General features: G+C 43.7%; 2 protein-coding genes and 2 long non-coding RNA genes across 4 annotated transcripts; 3 read left to right on the top strand and 1 right to left on the bottom strand.

Moving 5' to 3' along the window:
- Positions 1-19: 19 nt before the first annotated feature.
- LOC106866464 lies at positions 20-2,555 on the bottom strand. The gene is made up of 3 exons (XR_001406837.2): positions 2,278-2,555; positions 1,976-2,083; positions 20-574 (listed from the first exon to the last, which is right to left on the bottom strand). It is a non-coding gene; the product is annotated as an uncharacterized LOC106866464 (long non-coding RNA).
- A 398-nt stretch (positions 2,556-2,953) lies between these two features.
- On the top strand, positions 2,954-4,118 carry LOC100827593. The gene is made up of 2 exons (XM_003573724.4): positions 2,954-3,312; positions 3,759-4,118. Exons 1-2 carry the CDS (start codon positions 3,087-3,089, stop codon positions 3,911-3,913), a joined length of 381 nt encoding a protein of 126 aa, XP_003573772.1. The 5' UTR covers positions 2,954-3,086; the 3' UTR covers positions 3,914-4,118.
- A 5,227-nt stretch (positions 4,119-9,345) lies between these two features.
- On the top strand, positions 9,346-10,629 carry LOC112271882. Its single transcript, XR_002965400.1, has 2 exons — positions 9,346-10,175; positions 10,288-10,629. It is a non-coding gene; the product is annotated as an uncharacterized LOC112271882 (long non-coding RNA).
- A 4,505-nt stretch (positions 10,630-15,134) lies between these two features.
- Positions 15,135-17,611, top strand: LOC112271654. Its single transcript, XM_024461390.1, has 4 exons — positions 15,135-15,426; positions 15,746-15,859; positions 17,197-17,286; positions 17,551-17,611. The coding sequence occupies exons 1-4, from the start codon at positions 15,350-15,352 to the stop codon at positions 17,609-17,611; spliced, it is 342 nt and encodes a 113-aa protein (XP_024317158.1). The 5' UTR covers positions 15,135-15,349.
- Positions 17,612-18,246: the final 635 nt, after the last annotated feature.

Genomic DNA, 18,246 nt, shown 5'->3' with positions numbered 1-18,246 from the left:
CGATGCTGAGATGCCACCCTGAAAGTCTTAACCAACACATTATGGTCGTCCAACATGCGAAGCAACGAACTAACAATATCCGGATCAGCTACGTCACGTGTTTCGGCGGAAGAACCGAAAACACTAAGACGGTGGGATAGTTCGTTCGCCGTGTCGTAAACATACATCTGAGTAAAACGTAGGGGCTTCCCCGTGGATGGAACCAACGAACCAATACGATGAGAAACAACTCCGTGTATACGAAAAACATAAGGACCGTTGCCAATGTTTATGCTCTTATCAACTTCAACACCTAAGGAAGTGAACGCAAAAAGCGAATTGTAATGACGAATCAAGTGCATGAACTCCTTGCAGGAACGACCGCCGTCGAAATTAGCTAACTCTCTGAGAGGCGACGGCCAATCAACGTATCGAGGCAACACTATCCGTCCCCCTCTGCAGCACAGGTTGTAAACAAGGATCCCCTCTGACACAGCCGAACCCCTCTCAACCCTCTCATAACACCAGAACAAAGCACCACAAAAACGACACATGTAGTCAAGACCACCATGGTAAGACCTGTCCGGATACCCAGCTGGAAAGGAAAAAAAAGAAGAAACAAATATTCAGTCTACACGAATAATCACATCCCAAATGTAAGGGAAACAAATAAATCCGCGTCAATTGTAAAAGAGCAGCAGCAGACATAGAGCCTCCTTTCTATCGTGGAACACAACACCCTACAGAATTAAACCGAGGACATAATCTCCTTCCCCAACACTCTGAGTACAACAACCAATTCATCGTACACATAACCCTAACATAGATTCCTGAAGCTGTCAAGATGGGGGAGAAAACAACAACATTTACTTAAACTACGTGGAACAAAATACCTTTCAGATATGAAACGTAGTCCTTAGACAACCTGGGGAACCGATCTACAGAAATGAGCCGAGGAGGCAGCCCTGGAAGGAACAAACCCATTGAAACCTACCAACACAATACATGCGGCCTGACAGAAAACAAAATGGAAAAAAGGAAACAAAAAGAGAAACACAAACGCAGTACTAACCAAAAAGCCAAGGACGTCTATGAACACGTTTCCTCCGACGAGTCTGACGGGTGAAACCAGACCGAGCGGACGGCAAAACCAGACAACCTACAGCCGAACAAATAAGACAACCAAAAAAAAAGGACTCCTGAACATCCCACATTATTCACGCCGACGTACCGATGGAACGCCGCCAAAACTCGCCGGAATCAAAGGCACAAAGATGAAAAAAGGACACACATTCAGCGGATTTAAGGAGCAAAAACATCAGGAACGAAGGACACATCCAAATCAGATGATGATGCAGGGAGCCAACAAACCATCAGACACAGCGGCAACACCCGGCGAAAGAGATTGCGCAGGCAGGACCGTCATGCGCGCCCGAACAGCGTCAGCCCGAGCACGCGCGAGGCTAGCACCTGCGTGCATACAAACAGACCAACCTGACGAAATAGACCGACCAGAAAACGCGAGCCGCATAACATGTGGAGTCCGAATCAAATACCAGAACGCTTCGAAGCACGGCGTGTACGAACGTCAGTGTCCGAACACCCCTCGCCGGAAGACTCGCCACTCGAATAACCCCGGCCCGCACGACCGCGGCCGTCCCGCCTCGAAGAATCACCTGGCATGTCACCCCGATCCGCACGACGGCGTACGGCCCGGCTCGAAGATTCGTCGCTCACGACATCCGCCGCCTTGCGACGACGGACGCCCAGCCCCGAAGAATCACCGGCACGCACCGGCGGACGAACGCCGCCCTTGGTAGAGGAAACCCCACAGTCCATCTACGGGAGGACGCCGCGGACAGCGCAAGAAAGGAAGAGAACAGCAGCGCTCACAGACCAAAGGAACGGAAACAGCACACCAAACAACCGGCAAATCCGAAATAAACACAAAAACAGAGCAACATACAACACAGCAGCACCGTACATAAGAACGCACCTGAAAAGCCGACGTACGGACGCGCAAGAACCGGCGACGACCCCCACAGCAGGACACGGTCAACCACGCGCGGACCAAATCCAGAACACCAAATCCAACCAGCTGAACCTAAATCAGCACATAGATCAGATCCAACACACCGTAAGATGAAGCTTAAACCGGGACCCATCTACAGGATAAGCAGCACAACACAAGCAGCCAAGCAACCTCGTACATCGCCGGAAACCAGGAAGGAGATGCCCACCCACCGCCACCGAAAGCAAACAGAACCCAAAATTAACAAAAAAGGAAGAGCAACGAACCTGCCGTGCAGACGAGCGGAAGCGGCGATCCGCAGCAAAGAAAGGGCCACCGTGAAATACAGGCCCCGGCAGATCCAAACCCAGAAGCAGCGACGAACAGGCGAGCGAAGCGGCTGGATGCAGAGTCCTCGACGTAACTTTTGATTTTTTAGTTCAACCAAACGAACTAAAGTTTTAAATGACACAATTTTTTAAAAGAACTGTTCATTTAAACTAATAAGAAGGATCAAAGACCATCCCGAGGTCACCGTACTGCACCTCCAACTGGAAGAAGGAAGAAGGAACACCCGCGGAAAGCAGAAGCGAAAGCCAAGACGGGACGAAAAAGAACACGGTCCGTCGCCACGTGCCGCACGAACCGACCATGCGAAGCGAGCGACGGTCGACACGTATGGAGCCACCAACCGCCACGGCGCTCACACACTGACATGCAGACCCGCGTCGTCAGAACAAACACAAAACGCAGGCCGTGGAGCGACGAGAGGGCGAGTAAACTGACCAGGCGCAGAGATTGAAGGAATACTTATCTCATAAATGGGCCTGGCACTCTCCGTTCTTACTTTTCTGGAGGAGATAGTCACGACGAGCGTCCGGAGAATCGCTAGGCCCAGCCCAACTCAAAAATTTCTAAAATTCCAATCCATCCAATAAATACCAGCCATACACATTCTTAAAATAAAAAAAAGAAGACCATCCATACACGCTCTCTCCTCTCTCAAGTCTCAACTCAACCTCCCCCGTCCCCAGCCGGCCGGTGCCCACTCCAGAGTCCAGACGCACGCGATTGAGCGGCTGCGCCGGAGCCGCGCATGGCCGCGCCGTTCGCGCGCGTGCCGTTGCTACGGGTGCCCAGCCAGTCCTGCCCCGCCTCCCGGATCGTCCCGCGCAACTTCCTCCGGCCGTCGTTGTCCGCCGCCGCCGCCGTAGGAGGCGCGGGCGGGCCCGTGCTCCGCACATGCAAGAATTGCAAGAAGCAGTACGACCCGGCGACGAATAGTCGATCGTCCTGCCGCTACCACACGGCCCACTTTGGAGGTCAGAAATCGTTTCTCTTGCAGCTACCTGCTTATCACCAGACCCACTAGTCACTAGTCAGTCGTGAGGACGCATCTACAATACCACCGGTGCCTGCTTACTGTCCAGTAGTCAGTTTTGAACGATGATGCGCAGACAATCATCAGGAGTACCTTTTTTTTTGTTAGAATTGCTTGCCAGAAGGTTATGGTCGGCTCACTTGGCACAATGTCGATTGTGTTCTGAAGAATTAAAGCTGCCATTTAGTGTTCATGAGGCAGCTAATATTCTGATTAGGCATATATATGACTCGTGATTACTTCATGGCCTGGTTCACTGAATTTCTCATGACCTGCCTTTTACGGAGTACCATTTAAGATTTGGAATTTAGTTGCTTGTGCCTCGCTCGTTACATTATCTGGTATTGTAAATTCATAAAACTAAATGGTTGATTTCTGCCACTCCAGGAGAAACAAAGAGAAAATTTGAAAGTGTCCATGCTGGTGGAACCATGGATACTCCGGGTTCAGGCAAAGTGCTCCAGTACTGGCATTGTTGTGGGTCAGAAGATCCATTTGATGCTGGGTGTACTGCTGCTCCTCACTGTTCATATGATGATTGAATACCTGGTTCCTGATGTGTCCATTGTGCTCTTGTGAATTGTGATACTACTATTGTTTCACATGAATAGTCATCCACAGATTGTTTATTTTTCCCTTATGTGTTCTTGTTTAGCTGTCTTCCAATATTTGGAAACTGAATGTTCTGTGAGTCTAATTTGGAAACTGAATGCTCCCTCGGTATATTTTTAGTCTATATTATTCTTACTGTTGTTTGGTAGCTTGATGCTCACGTGGAGCATTTGCATTATTAATGCAGAGTAGTTTTAGCCCGAAGGTGTGCCAAGAAGATCTTCAGGATATGGTCGCATTCTTTCAGTGACATATCTGTGCAGCTGTATTAACTGTGCTCAGCGAAAATTTCAGTTTCCATGACAGGTAAGATGCTAACAGTCTTGGCTTGACAGCATGGAGTCACTGGAGGCATGAAAAACCAGAGATGTGACGCAGAGGAGCACTTGTTGCTTTCACATGCCGCTTCATTGGGGCAGATGGGAGCGAGCACTGAGGAGCAGTTCTAGAGGCTATGTGAATTGAATATCAGCTGTCAAGATCAGTTTGGTTAGAATTGGGAATGGTACCAAAAAATTTCCTAAGGCCACATCTTTCAGGAAAAAAACAAAAAAAATTACTTATAGGTATTGAAATGAACTTCTCATTGCACATCATGTGAAGGAATTCCTGGAGCAATTTCAAAGGATACTCATGATGGGCGGGAACACTATTTATTTAGTCTATGACTTAATTGCGTCCTTGACCCTTTGTATAGCAATGTCATTGAATCTACTGGGTGCTAAAATCAGGTGTTCCTGCTTTCTCCTTCCCTTGCCTCTCCTCCCCTTGCTACTGCTACTATTAATTATCTACTGCTATCTTGTTTCTGTTTTGTTTGGCATGACCATGTATTCGATAATTTCCTACCTTATTTCTGTGCGCTGCAATTGAACAACCCTGGCTTCATAATCCTGTTACTATGCCAAAATTTCTGGTTAATTGCATGGTACAAATTAAATTAAGGATCCAGATTCAGCGCATGCAACCTATTCTACCTAGCCAACACTTGCTTGCTACTTCCTTCTAGATCACTGTAAAGTAACTGCCAAGTCTCCGAAACCTCAGGTAAAAAAGCTTATGTCTTTGTTTACTTGTTTGTCTCATCTAATTTCATCATTTACTTTCAGCTCTTTACATTCATTGAACTGCATGCTAGTTCATGACTACATATTGTTGCAAATTCAATTATTATTTAGGTTGGAACCAGTTTTCAAATCACTACTAGAAAGGGCATTGTGGCAGCCTTCCTGGAGTTTTTCTTAAAGTCCAACTTTGGCTAATAGTCCAAATTTCTGTCTGAAGCTCCTGTATGTATAAATGCAATGTGCTAATATTCCTCTGCCCTAAATGTCTGTTACTTTTAACTTTTTCCATGTTCCACTTCAAACATAAGCTTTGTCCATTAAGCCTATTGAATAACCAGGTACGCTCATTACGAATTTAAGGGACACTTTACTATTGTTTTTGTGTTCTACACTACAGAATTTAATTTATCGTGGAATTAGTTCCCAATTCTAGTAAAGTTTATTATTATCAAGAATGTCTCAAATAGTTACTGCATGTGAAAATAGAAAACTGGAGTAATTTTGAGAGTCTCTCAGTGCGTAAGTACTAAGACAGTTGAGACAATCTCTTCCCTCTAGTCCACAATATTTATACATCATAGAAATGCCATCATATGGTTACAAAATGAGGCATATCTTATGTTTCTTAATTGCAAAAGTTTGCCCTTACTGTTGTCCATAGAACATTTTTTTAGGTATCAGATGTGTCTTTACTGACTTTTGGACTTGAAATGTTTTCGTTGTCGGAAGTTTTAATGTCCGGTGTTTAGTCTTTCAAAGTTGTGAGCTATGCCTGTTGAGTACAACCCACACACTTCAATTTTTTTAAGAAATTACATCGATATTGCTTTTATGAGTGAAACTTGAGGAGAAGGATGATGTGAGTTAGGGCCACAATACAAACCAACCAAAAATATATTTATTTCATTCTAAATCGAAATTCACCTCAACTAGGTTTAGAGTTTGCCTTGGGCATCTAACTGTGCTGGTGAGTGTTTCTTAGGTATGTTTGGTTTGTAACAACACTTTCTCAGATGTTAGTTAGACAAGTTTGGTAAATGTTTGGTCACAGTCACAGTTGTGGTATGTCACACTTCCTTAGCCTCTTACCCTACATGTCATAGACTCATTTGCTAGCCAACTTTTTCCACAAGTGTGGTGACCAATTTGTCTGCCACAAAAAAACTGTGGCAAGTTGTGGCACAAAAGTGTGGAGGGCAACCAAACATGACCTTAATGTGAATTGCCTGAAAAACATTGTGATAGACTGATAGGTTAGTCAGCTTATTAATTTGAGCTGATGCTAGCTTGGCAATATGCGATGACAATTGAGCCATTGTCGATGTAATGTATGGAACACCAGAGGCCCGAAGCATAGGATTACTGATGGGGTCGTCAATAGAGCCATTGAGAATTATGGTATATTTATAAGCCACATAATTTAGTACAGTACATTTCAGTGGCACACTTAGTGAAATTTCCAAAACTGATTGTACCTTCAAAAAATATTACCTTTACCATCTTATTTTGCACCTCAGATGTTTTTCCTCTTAAATTTCTTAAATTTTCTTTAAAAAAATCTATTGAAACGTGTGTTCTGCTACTTCGATGATATTCAGAAGATCTTTTATGGAGGTTGAATTGTTTGGTTCTTGGGTCACCTCTTTGCATGTTGAAATATTCTGCTTGTATAAGTTTATGCTAATTTTCCTTGGATCATTGCATTGTCATTCTTGCAACTCCGCAATTGGACTTTTGGTCACCACTTGAAGCCCTGGTGATGCAGGTAGGGAAGTAGACTGCTGAAGGTCAAGGGTGCAGCCACGTGCCACCACTGGAGCAGCGTATCGAATGACACAGGCTAGGGACACCCTGGATATTGGAATCCGATTAGATCTTGATATTGCATTAGCAGGTACTACCTTCGTTTCATAATTCTTGTCTCAAATTTGTCCAACAATGAATGTATCTATTTCTAAAAGGCGTTCTCAAATTTGTTCAACAATTGATGTATCTATTCCTAAAAGGCGTCTAGATACATGTAATATTTCAGCAAGAATTATGAAACAGAGGGAGTACATATTTTGGTTTAACACTGCACTTGATTGAACATTAGCAGCAAGTCTAAAAGCGTGTAGTGGTGAATTTGGACTTCTATTGATGCTGGGGCATGCCAATTTAACTCCAACTCTTATCAGTAACACTCATTATCTATGGTGATTGCGGTTTTAGACATAATTTCAGAGATGAGACATCAACGGGTGCAAAACCTTTTTACCAGCATAAACATAGCACAAGTCTCAAACGATCAAAAGTAGTATAGCCAGTAGAGATTATTGGCTAAAAAAGAGTATTAACTGATAGTACTGCAAGTAGAGATTATGCTCTTAGACATATGAATCATAGTATATGCATACCAGAACACACGTGCTGAATATGTTTCTGTATCCTACCTTGCCTAGTACTGTCCAACATCCTTTATTCATGGGGAAAGGGGGACATAGAAAGGGAGTCGCTTTTCAAAGCACGAGTAGTTTATCAACAAGATTGGCATGAAAGAGATTTAAAAAAGGAAAGAAAAAGAAACATGATTGGCATGCTTCATGTGCTCTAATCTTCTCGTATATATCGTCAGTCTGGTAAGTTCTTTTCTTTGGGCGGGAGGAGGTTTGGTATATGTAGTCGTATAAAAAAAAACTTGGCAAACAGGAACTATCCTCATTGGCTCATACTTTAGCTTCTTTTGTGGTGCTGGATCAACTCATTTGTCTCATTGTGTGGTACAGTATGAGGATTCTCCCGATTTTATTAGCAATCTTTTGTTGAATGATGTAGCTCTCTATTCCAATCAATAAAATTGCCATGATGCCTTTCCCTCAAAAACAAATCACACGCACAATGACCAAATGCGGAGCACACAGAGCTTGAAAGAGGACATGCGCCCGGAGCCCCGGGGTGTCGACGCGCAGTTCCCTTTGAAAATTTGTCTAACATGGACTAGCCGTGCGACTTTTTACTAAAGGAACAACCATAGCACACACAACCCAGTGGAGCACAAGGCTCGAAGAAGGCGGGTCAGGGGCAGGGCGCACAAACGAGGGCACTCACTGATGAGTCGTATTATAGCCACACCCAGAAGGCTTCCATCCATTCACATTGACACCACAAGAGAAGCCAGTTCTGATTCTGCATTCTCTCTGCTTAGAAATTCAGAAACTGGTGGACAAGTCTTGAGGTTCATGGTCAGAAGGAGCAAAGGAACCTAAACACCAACATCACGCTGATATGTTGATGTTTATGGAAGCACAGAAATTCGGTGGTGTTTGACGCGGCCACTCCGAGTGTATCGAGTGTTCAACGGGCGATCAATGTTAGAATTTGGTGGGCCTGATCAGTCCAAACCCAAGTTTTAATAAATTCTGAAAATCTCAAAAGCCCATTCATGAAGTGGGATGAGGGCAGTGGAAATGGGAATAGTCCCACCTTGTTAGTTTGGAGTGAGTGAGACCAACATATAAGGTATGTTACTTCTCACCTATTGAGCAAGTGAGCACGGAAAATTCCCACGCGCGCTCCTCCTCCTCCTCCGCTCGACTCGCCTCGTAACGACGCGCGCGCGGCGCGTTTCGTGGATCAAGTTCGAGGACGAGGACGAGGACGAGCCGTGCCAGGTCATGTTACGGACGTATGCAGATTTTGTGTAGTCCGGTTTATCCTAAACCGAACCGACATATACCTACGTGACTATATATACAGCCGCCCCGTCCCTCCGATCGATACGCAACACAACCGAACTAGGGTTTCGTCTGTCTCTCGCTTTTGCTTCGTCGTCGTAGTCTACTCCACCCCGAGCGCCGGCGTGCACCAGCGATCGGGAGAGCAGGTCTCTGGAACCTTTCGCCTTTGCGGTCATGTACGGGAGAGGGCGAATAAGGTTTTTGGGAAGCGCTCTGTGCGACTGCTCGCTTCCCTGCAACAACGGGTCGTCTACCTCCTCGAACCGGCGGGTGCGCGACGCGCCGCCGTCTTCTTCGTCCGGCGGGTGCGCGACGGCTTCCTCTCCACCGCGACAGTACGTAATCCGTGATCCAATCTACCGTTTAGCTATGATCTGCGAGTTCATATTGCTGTTCGTTGGGCTGTTTAATACTTAGTATTTTTTAGATGCATCTTTTAGTTGGTACTGTCGTCATGATCTATATTTTGGAATTATTCATTGAAATGTTATTCTCAAAATTGCTTAATTTTTCAACAATACAAAAACCTTATTGTAGGCAATTTTCTGATTTAACTATGGGTTTAGCCGATGCATTGAAGCCGGATAAATTTTTTGTGATGTACTTCAAGAGATGGCAATTAAAGGCCATGTTCTGGTTGCAGACTCTGAAAGTATTATGGGTGACAGTCGGCAAACCTGAGGAAGATTTATCCAGGAAGCTCAGAAAAAAATTTAGGATGCCAATGTTGCCTTTAGAGGATGCATTCTGAGTGTTCTTTCTGACCCTCATTGTGATGTGTATATGCACATAGAAGACGGGAAGGAATTGTGGGATGCACTGGATGCTAAATTCGGTGCAACCGATGCAGGCAGTGAACTGTATACCATGGAGTCGCTGAACGACTACAAGATGGTGGATAACCGTTCTATAGTTGAACAGGCACATGAGATACAGATCATTGTGAGAGAGCTCAAACTTCTCAACTGTGAATTGTCCGACAAGTACGTGGCTGGGTGCATTATTGCAAAGTTACCTCCTGCATGAAGGAGCTTCGCCACGTCTCTGAAACACAAGAGACAGGAGATATCAGTTGAACAACTAATAGCGTCTCTTGATATTGAAGAGAAGGCTCGGGCTAAGGACACAAATGAGAGGGCTGCTGAAATTCCGTCTAACGCCAATATGGTACAGAGGAACTTTTGCGGCAACGGAAAGAACAAAGGGAAGAAGTCTGTTGTTGTTAATAACAACAAGCCTGCGCAGACTACTACCTTCAAGAAGAAGAAGAAAGTAAACAAAGGCGAGATGAATTGTTTCACCTGTGGAGAGCTTGGCCACATTTCCAGAGACTGTTCTGATCGTACAGATCGGAAAGGGAAAAAGGGGCAGAAGACTGTCAATGTCGTGACCGCTAGCAACACTGACACGTACGGTATTTTACCTACTGTCCTTTCATTATTTCAATCTCCATGTTGGTGGATTGATACGGGTGCTAATGTTCATGTATGTTCTGACATCTCTTTGTTTACTTATTACCAGCATGGAAGGGATTCAACCGTCTTGATGGGGAACGGGTCGCATGCAGTTGTTCGTGGTGTTGGTACGGTCGATCTGAAGTTTACTTCGGGGAAGATCGTGCGGCTAAGAAACGTGATGCATGTCCCCTCCATGAGAAAAAATCTCGTTAGCGGTTTCCTTTTATGCAGAGATGGTTTTAAGCTAGTTTTAGAGTCTAATAAAGTAGTTATGTCCAAACATGGATAATTTATTGGTAAAGGCTATGAGTGTGGAGGCTTGTTTCGGTTTTCCCTTTCTGATTTTAGTGACATGTCAGTGAATCATATTTGTGGCAGTGTTAATGATGATGCAAGTGTTTGGCACTCTCGTTTATGTCACATTAATTTTGGTTTAATGTCTTGGCTATCCACTATGAGTTTAATTCCTACTTTCACCATTGCCAAAGGTTCTAAGTACCATAGTTGTGTGCAATCAAAGCAACCTCGAAATCCCCACACGGCGGCCGAGGAGAGAAATCTGGCACCTCTAGAACTCATACATTCTGATCTTTGTGAGATGAATGGTGTGTTGACAAAAGGTGGAAAGAGATATTTCATCACGTTAATTGATGATGCTACTAGATTCTGCTATGTTTATTTGTTGCGAACTAAAGATGGGGCTTTAGACTACTTTAAAATCTATAAGGCTAAAGTTGAAAATCAATTGGAGAGAAAGATCAAACGTTTTAGGTCGGATTGTGGTGACGAGTATTTCTGCAATGTATTTGATGAGTTTTGTGCGGAACATGGTATTATTCATGAGAGGACGCCTTCCTATTCTCCCCAATCAAACGGGGTCGCCGAGAGGAAACACCGCACGTTGACTGACTTGGTGAATTCCATGTTAGTCACTGCCGATTTATCTAAGGCATGGTGGGGGGAGGCTCTACTGATTTCATGTCATGTCCTGAATAAAGTTCCAAACAAAAATAAAGAGAAGACTCCCTACGAGGAGTGGATTGGGAGAAAGCCATCACTTTCTTATTTGCGCACTTGGTGATGTTTGGCGAAGGTTAATGTTCCAATTCCCAAGAAACGCAAGCTCGGACTGAAGACAGTGGATTGTATCTTTCTAGGCTATGCTCAACGGAGCGTGGGCTATAAATTCTTAGTAGTTAAATCTGAGGTACCTGGTATGCATGTTGATACTATTATGGAATCTCGTGATGCAACATTTTTTGAGAATATTTTTTCTATGAAAGATATGCATAGCATTGCTATAATTTCTTTTGAAATATTACCTGAGTCTAGCTTACCTGAATCTAATACATCTAATAATGAATCTGAACATCTTGAGGATGATGTTGAGAAGGATGACAATGAAGCTCCTTCCAGGAGTAAGAGACGAAGGATTGCAAAATCCTTCGGTGATGACTCCATTGTGTACCTTGTGGAGGATATTTCCAAAACCATTGAGGCATATGCATCTCTGGATGCAGATGACTGGAAAGAAGCTGTCCAGAGTGAGATGGACTCCATTCTTTCTAATGGGACTTGGGAGCTATCTGAACGACCCCACGGTTGTAAGCCAGTAGGCTGCAAGTGGGTGTTCAAGAAGAAACTAAGGCCTGACGATACTATTGAAAAGTATAAGGCACGGCTTCTGGCGAAAGGCTACACTCAGAAAGAAGGCGAATATTACTTTGATACCTATTCACCCGTTGCTAGACTTACTACCATTCGAGTACTACTATCCCTGGCTGCCTCTTATGGTCTTATCGTTCATCAAATGGACGTAAAGACAGCTTTCCTTAACGGAGAGTTGGAAGAGGAAATTTACATGAATCAGCCAGATGGATTTGTGGTAAAGGGTGAAGAGAGAAAGGTGTGCAAGTTACTAAAATCTTTGTATGGATTAAAACAAGCACCTAAGCAATGGAACGAGAAGTTTGACAGAACTTTAACTTCTGCAGGCTTTGTCATTAATGATGCTGATACATGTGTGTACTATCTCCATGGTGGGGGCTAAGGTGTTATTTTGTGTTTGTACGTGGATGATATTCTGATTTTTGGTACAAACATAAAAGTGATAAATGAGGTCAAGTCGTTTCTGTCAAATTGCTTTGATATGAAAGATCTGGTAGAGGCTGATGTTATTCTTAACATTAAGCTGGTTAAGGATGAGAGTGGAATTACTTTGTTGCAATCCCACTATGCCGAGAAGGTCTTGAGTCGCTTCGGTTTTACTGACAGCAAACCTTCACCAACACCGTATGACCCCAGCATGATACTCAGAAAGAACAATGGAGAAGGGAAAGATCAATTGAGATACTCTCAAATAATCGGTTCCAATATGTACTTAGCTAGTGGTACGAGGCCTGATATCTCTTTTGTTGTGAGCAAATTGAGTAGGTTCACGTCAAACCTGGGTATAGATCGTTGGCGTGCACTATAAAAAATATTGCGCTATCTAAAAAGTACGATGAGTTATGGAATACATTATTCAGGACATCCAGCTGTGCTTGAGGGATATTGTGATTCGAACTGGATCTCTGAAGCAGATGACTTCTATGCCACAACCAGATATGCCTTCATACTTGGTGGTGGTGTAGTCTCATGGAGATCTTGCAAACAGACCATATTGACGAGGTCAACTATGGAAGCAGAGCTTGCTGCTTCAGATACAGCCACCTTTGAGGCAGAGTGACTGAGAGATCTTTTGATGGACTTGCTGGTGGTTGAAAAAGCAGTGATGGCTATTCTGATGAACTGTGATAATCAAACGGTTATTACTAAAGTGAACAGTTCAAAGGATAACGCGAAGTCATCAAAACACGTGAGGAGACGTGCGCACTCTGTCAGGAAATTGAAAAACTCCAGAGTGATAACTGTTACATATATTCAAACAGAGAAAAACCTGGCAGATCCCTTTACCAAGGGACTATCACGTAATTTGATAGAGAGTGCATCGAGGGAGATGGGGTTGAGACCCATGAACGTTGTGCCATAGTAGTAACCCAACCTATGTGATCAAAGATCCCGTGAAGTAGGATCTGGGAAGAACAAGGCTATCGGTATAACAGAGGAGAGTATGTTATAACCCTCTCTATGTGAAGATGTGCGACTCTCAAATTGCTGTAAGGCAGGTTGGCGATGCTGTCCTACAGAGTATTCTTGAAAGAACACACCTATATGAGTCCGACTGTCTAACGTTGCAGTCTATGAGATTTGGGTGATCTCTAGTAACTCATGAAGAGATCACGGAGTACGACGCATATGCTCCACCCACGGGGTAGACTACTGATGGCACAGTACTGGTTGACTTTGAGTAAATCTATTTCACGCCAGCTTGCAATTCAAGGCTTCGTCCATTGTGAGTGTGGATGGATGTAACTTAAAGTTCTAGGCAGAAGTTCAACTTAACAGTCTCTGCTGAAACACTAGTATATAAACAAGTAGTGAGAACAAGTAAATCTCTAAACGAGTATTTGAGATCTGGTGGGGGATTGTTAGAATTTGGTGGGCCTGATCAGTCCAAGCCCAAGTTTTAATAAATTCTGAAAATCTCAAAAGCCCATTCATGAAGTGGGATGAGGGGAGTGGGAATGGGAATAGTCTCACCTTGCTAGTTTAGAGTTAGTGAGACCAACATATAAGGGATGTTGCTTCTCACCTATTGAGCAAGTGAGCAAGGGAAATCCCCACGCGCGCTCCTCCTCCTCCTCCGCTCACCTCGCCTCGCCTCGCCTCGTCATTTCGTGAATCGAGTTCGAGTTCGAGGCCGAGCCGTGACGGGTCGGTGCGGTGCTTCCTATCTTTTTGTCAGCGCGCGAGGTATTTTTGGAATCTATTACGGACGCGTGCAGATTTTGTGGAGTCGGTTCAGGTTTCCTAAACCGAACCGACCTATACCTGCGTCACTATATATACAGCCGTCCCGTCCCTCCGATCGGTACGCAACACAACGAACTAGGGTTTTGCCTGTCTCTCGCTTTTGCGCTGTCGTCGTAGTCTACTCCATCCCGAGCGTCGGCGTGCACCAGCGATCGGGAGAGCAGGTCTCCGGAACCTTTCGCCTTTGTGATCCTGTACGGGAGAGAGCGAATAAGGTTTTTGGGAAGCGCTCTGCGCGACTGCTCGCTTTCCTGCAACAACGGGTCGTCTACCTCCTCGAACCGGCGGGTGCACGATACGCCGCCGTCTCCTTCGTCAACAACTTCGTCAGGCGAACGCAATAGCAACGGCTTCCTCCCCACCGCGACAGTTCGTAACCTGTGATCCAATCTATAGTTTACCTATGATCTGCGAGTTCATATTGCTGTTCGTTGGGCTGTTTAATACTTCTAATATTTTTTAGATGCATCTGTTAGTTGGTACTGTCGTCATGATCTATATTCTAAAATTATTCATTGAGTTGTTATTCTCGAAATTGCTTAATTTTTTAACAATCAACTCGGAGGGAACTGCATGGAGGCTAGCAGGTCTCTTTCATACCGTTGATTTTTCTCCGGATAGTTTTAACTCAATGTATCATGGGTGGATTGTAATAGGGTAGTTGTTTTCTTTCACCTAAGGGCTTGTAACTGCGTTCCGTTATTCTTCTTCCTCAATATATGATACACCTGTTTGGGTGTACTCTAGAAAAAAAAATCTGGGAGCAACGTATCTTGTCAAAATTAGTAAGAGGAGAGGAGCGTTTGTGCACGTGTGGGAGATTCATCTGCAAAGTCCATATACTAGCAAGGTTGGTGTATTTACATAAACCAACAGACCAATTACAAGCGCTCCCCTCTACTCTAGCCTCTTAACATTTTTTTGATTTGATACATAGTGGAGCACTTCATAAGAGGGTCCAAGAAAGTTGCTCACTGTAATGCATAACAAAAAGGCCGGGCACTACATATTCTGGTCAACTTATTACAAAGAGTTGAATACCCAATGCTATCTTCCTTGAACAACGACGACAATGTTAATGTACGTTCTCTTTATCCCACCGAGCAAAAAATGCAATTAATGGTTGCTTCGAGGTCGAGAGGTCAGCTCTCCGGCGGCAGCTGGAGCCCCGGCCCGGCCGTGATCTCAAGTGCTCCATTGATCGAAAATGGATGCCGATGCCGATGCCGATGGGGAAGGAGTCGGATGGAGATGGACCTCCCATGCAGAAAAGTCAGCTTGCTTTGAGGTAATACTCCAATATGGAGCATTTCGACTGATACTCTGGAATCGGACCGAATCACCGGCAAACCAGTCTATTCCAATCATTTATTGGCTGCAAGCGAGCTGCTGACCTTTTCCTTTCCCTCTCCGGTTCCGGCGCCGGGCGTGTGTGAACTGCCCTCCAGAGCCTTTTTCCGCTTCTTTTCCCCTTTCGTTTTCCCAAGCATGCACCCGTGTCTAAATAAAAAGAACCGGATAGCTAGGACTTAGGTTCTAATGCTGCGTACGTGCACGGACCACAGGACAAGCTAAAATATGCATTCATACACTTTTCTTTTGGACAGAGTATCGATCGGTTTTGGAGGCGTCAGCATGTTGGTTGTGCAACGGGCCTGCCGGCCCGATTCTGGAGAATTGCCAATACGATCAAGAAAGCTGGCCTCGGTTATGAATGCCAAGTACGTATGCTCCTCTGCCTGCTGCCCTACTGGGTACGGCACCACACAATCTACCATAAGCATGAGTGCATACATCAATCGCTATACTCACTCACTAGTACAGCTAGGAGCCAATGCAACATTAATTAGAGGTGATTGGGATCTACAAGTACTACTATCATGGTTTCGAGTTCATACCCGCTTCTAGCTCTTACAAATTTTGAGTTCAAACAGTCCAATTCTATATTCTATGCATTTCTTGTACTTCCTCCGACCCATATTATTTGTCTCGATTTTGATCAGATATGAATGTATCTATGTTTAAAAAATGTCTAGATACATGTAATATTTCGACAAGTAATTCCGATCGGAGGGAGTAGTATATCCCCTTCGTAAATTCAAGACCCGTGACCCCGGCCCTTGTGATCTCTCCAGTAAGGTTCGGCACGCATTATTGCTTCCTGAAAAATGGCTTTAAATTGACCGGACGATCGATCTGTGACCGTATAACGGGTCGATCAGGGACTGGCTAGCTTACGTGCATGCGGTTGTGATGTAACAATGGCATGTCACTTACTATATATATGCCCGTATGGCTTCTGAACGTTTGCTGACCCAATGCTGAAAATCTTGTGCTACGCGTTCACACAGTGCTGAAAGCTACTCACTGGCTCACTGCCGACGTCCTCTTTTCCTATGATCGATTCATTGATTCCTTCTACGAGAGATCATAGTAAATTAGGATATCAGCTTTTGTTTAGCTCGATTAATTAAGAGTACAGCACCAAGGAAGGAACGTCCGTCGCAATATATATATCGCTTGAATTTTTTGCACGCCTACAACGTACGCATAGAAAACCTTGGCCATGACAAGAATCGTGTTCACACTAGGAGACCGAACCCAGATATGTGCCATGTGCATGTACGTGTCTGTAATGTCACTCTACCTGGCCTAGGGTTTCTGGCCGGTAACGAAGCTAGTTACGGTAAAGAACCGCTCGTCAGTTGAATCAGGTTCAGTTTGGTATTGCTGAACTGTGCTACGCTAAACTTATTTTATAATTTGCTATGAAAAAATACACAGAAAGTAGGAAAAAGGTGGTTAGCCAAACACGAAGATAGTGAAAAGCGGGTGAGAAAAACGGGATTGCGAGAATCAACCGCAGCCTCAATCTGTTATATATATGCGTTGCGATAGTACTCGATTTTGAGGTGTAGAGAGTGTAAAGGCTTCCTTGTCCGGAGTATGCATCTATTTTTTCTTTTTAGAAACATTTAATTAATGATATAATCGTCTTTGATTCCGTCATAATTAAAAAAGATAAGGTTCTCTAATTTTGTTCTCTCCGTGCCAACAGGGAGATGGAGCTATCGCTTATAATAGATGATCGAGTGAAAGGAATGGTGCTAAATGTAGCATCCATTTATGTAGGCCAACGCATCGGCAGGTTCGCACTAACAGCATCGATCTACAAGACTACAATACCGTTATCTTATATAGTCTTGGGTTGTTTCTACAACATATTCACACTATCATCTAAGATGTGTGATTTATCCGGTGAATACGTATCATTTTTATTTATTTCTTGGCACTAACCTCCTTTGAACATTTTGTCGGATATCCGAGTTGATGTCTACACAAAGAGTGAAAATGGGGTTTAGGATGTGTACAATGAGATTACATCAGCCTTTTTCTTAACGATGCCACGTAGGATAATTGCTAATGTGGAAGAGAGACAAAAGAAGCAAGACATGAGCCTAAACAAGAGATAAGGCAGAGATAAAACAAATTACATGGTACTAAGTTTCATCTTTTTTTTAAGATTTATTTTCATAATTTTATTCATCTAACCATTAATTGTAAGATATGAAACTAAGAGATGACTTATTGTATAACATGTTTTATTGTCGTTTTTAAATGACGTATAACACATGAGAGAAGACAATTTTATCAACCATTGTACATGCCAGTAATATTGGTGAGCAAAATTTCCATCTTGTTTAGAAGCTAGACAAATCCATGATTCTTGGATAAATTACTTTTGTTGTATTCCCTAGCTAGATATATATTATGTGCCCGTGTGAACACAATAACTATAGATCAACCAATCCTAAAGATACCATACGACGAATAAGAGACTTTGTCTTCCTAAAAAAAAAAAGAGACTTCGTCAGATGAATATTGACTTTATCAAGATACTAAGAAATAAATATCTTCAAGATTTAATAAATAATGCTCCTTATTATAGAAAAAAAATCAGTACTTAACGCTAGAGCTTGCTACTCTCTCATGTAGTGCTGAAAACGAAACAAAATCTTTCTAACTATCCTGTGGAAAACGGAAATGGAGAAAAAGTAAATATGAAATTGGAACATACTGTACTAATTTACTTGTGAAAAAGGGAAAG

This window comes from Brachypodium distachyon, chromosome 3, assembly GCF_000005505.3.
Source record: "Brachypodium distachyon strain Bd21 chromosome 3, Brachypodium_distachyon_v3.0, whole genome shotgun sequence".
NCBI lineage: Eukaryota > Viridiplantae > Streptophyta > Magnoliopsida > Poales > Poaceae > Brachypodium > Brachypodium distachyon.
The sequence above is the reverse complement of the archived record's forward strand: the minus strand, read 5'-3'. Positions and strand labels throughout refer to the sequence as shown.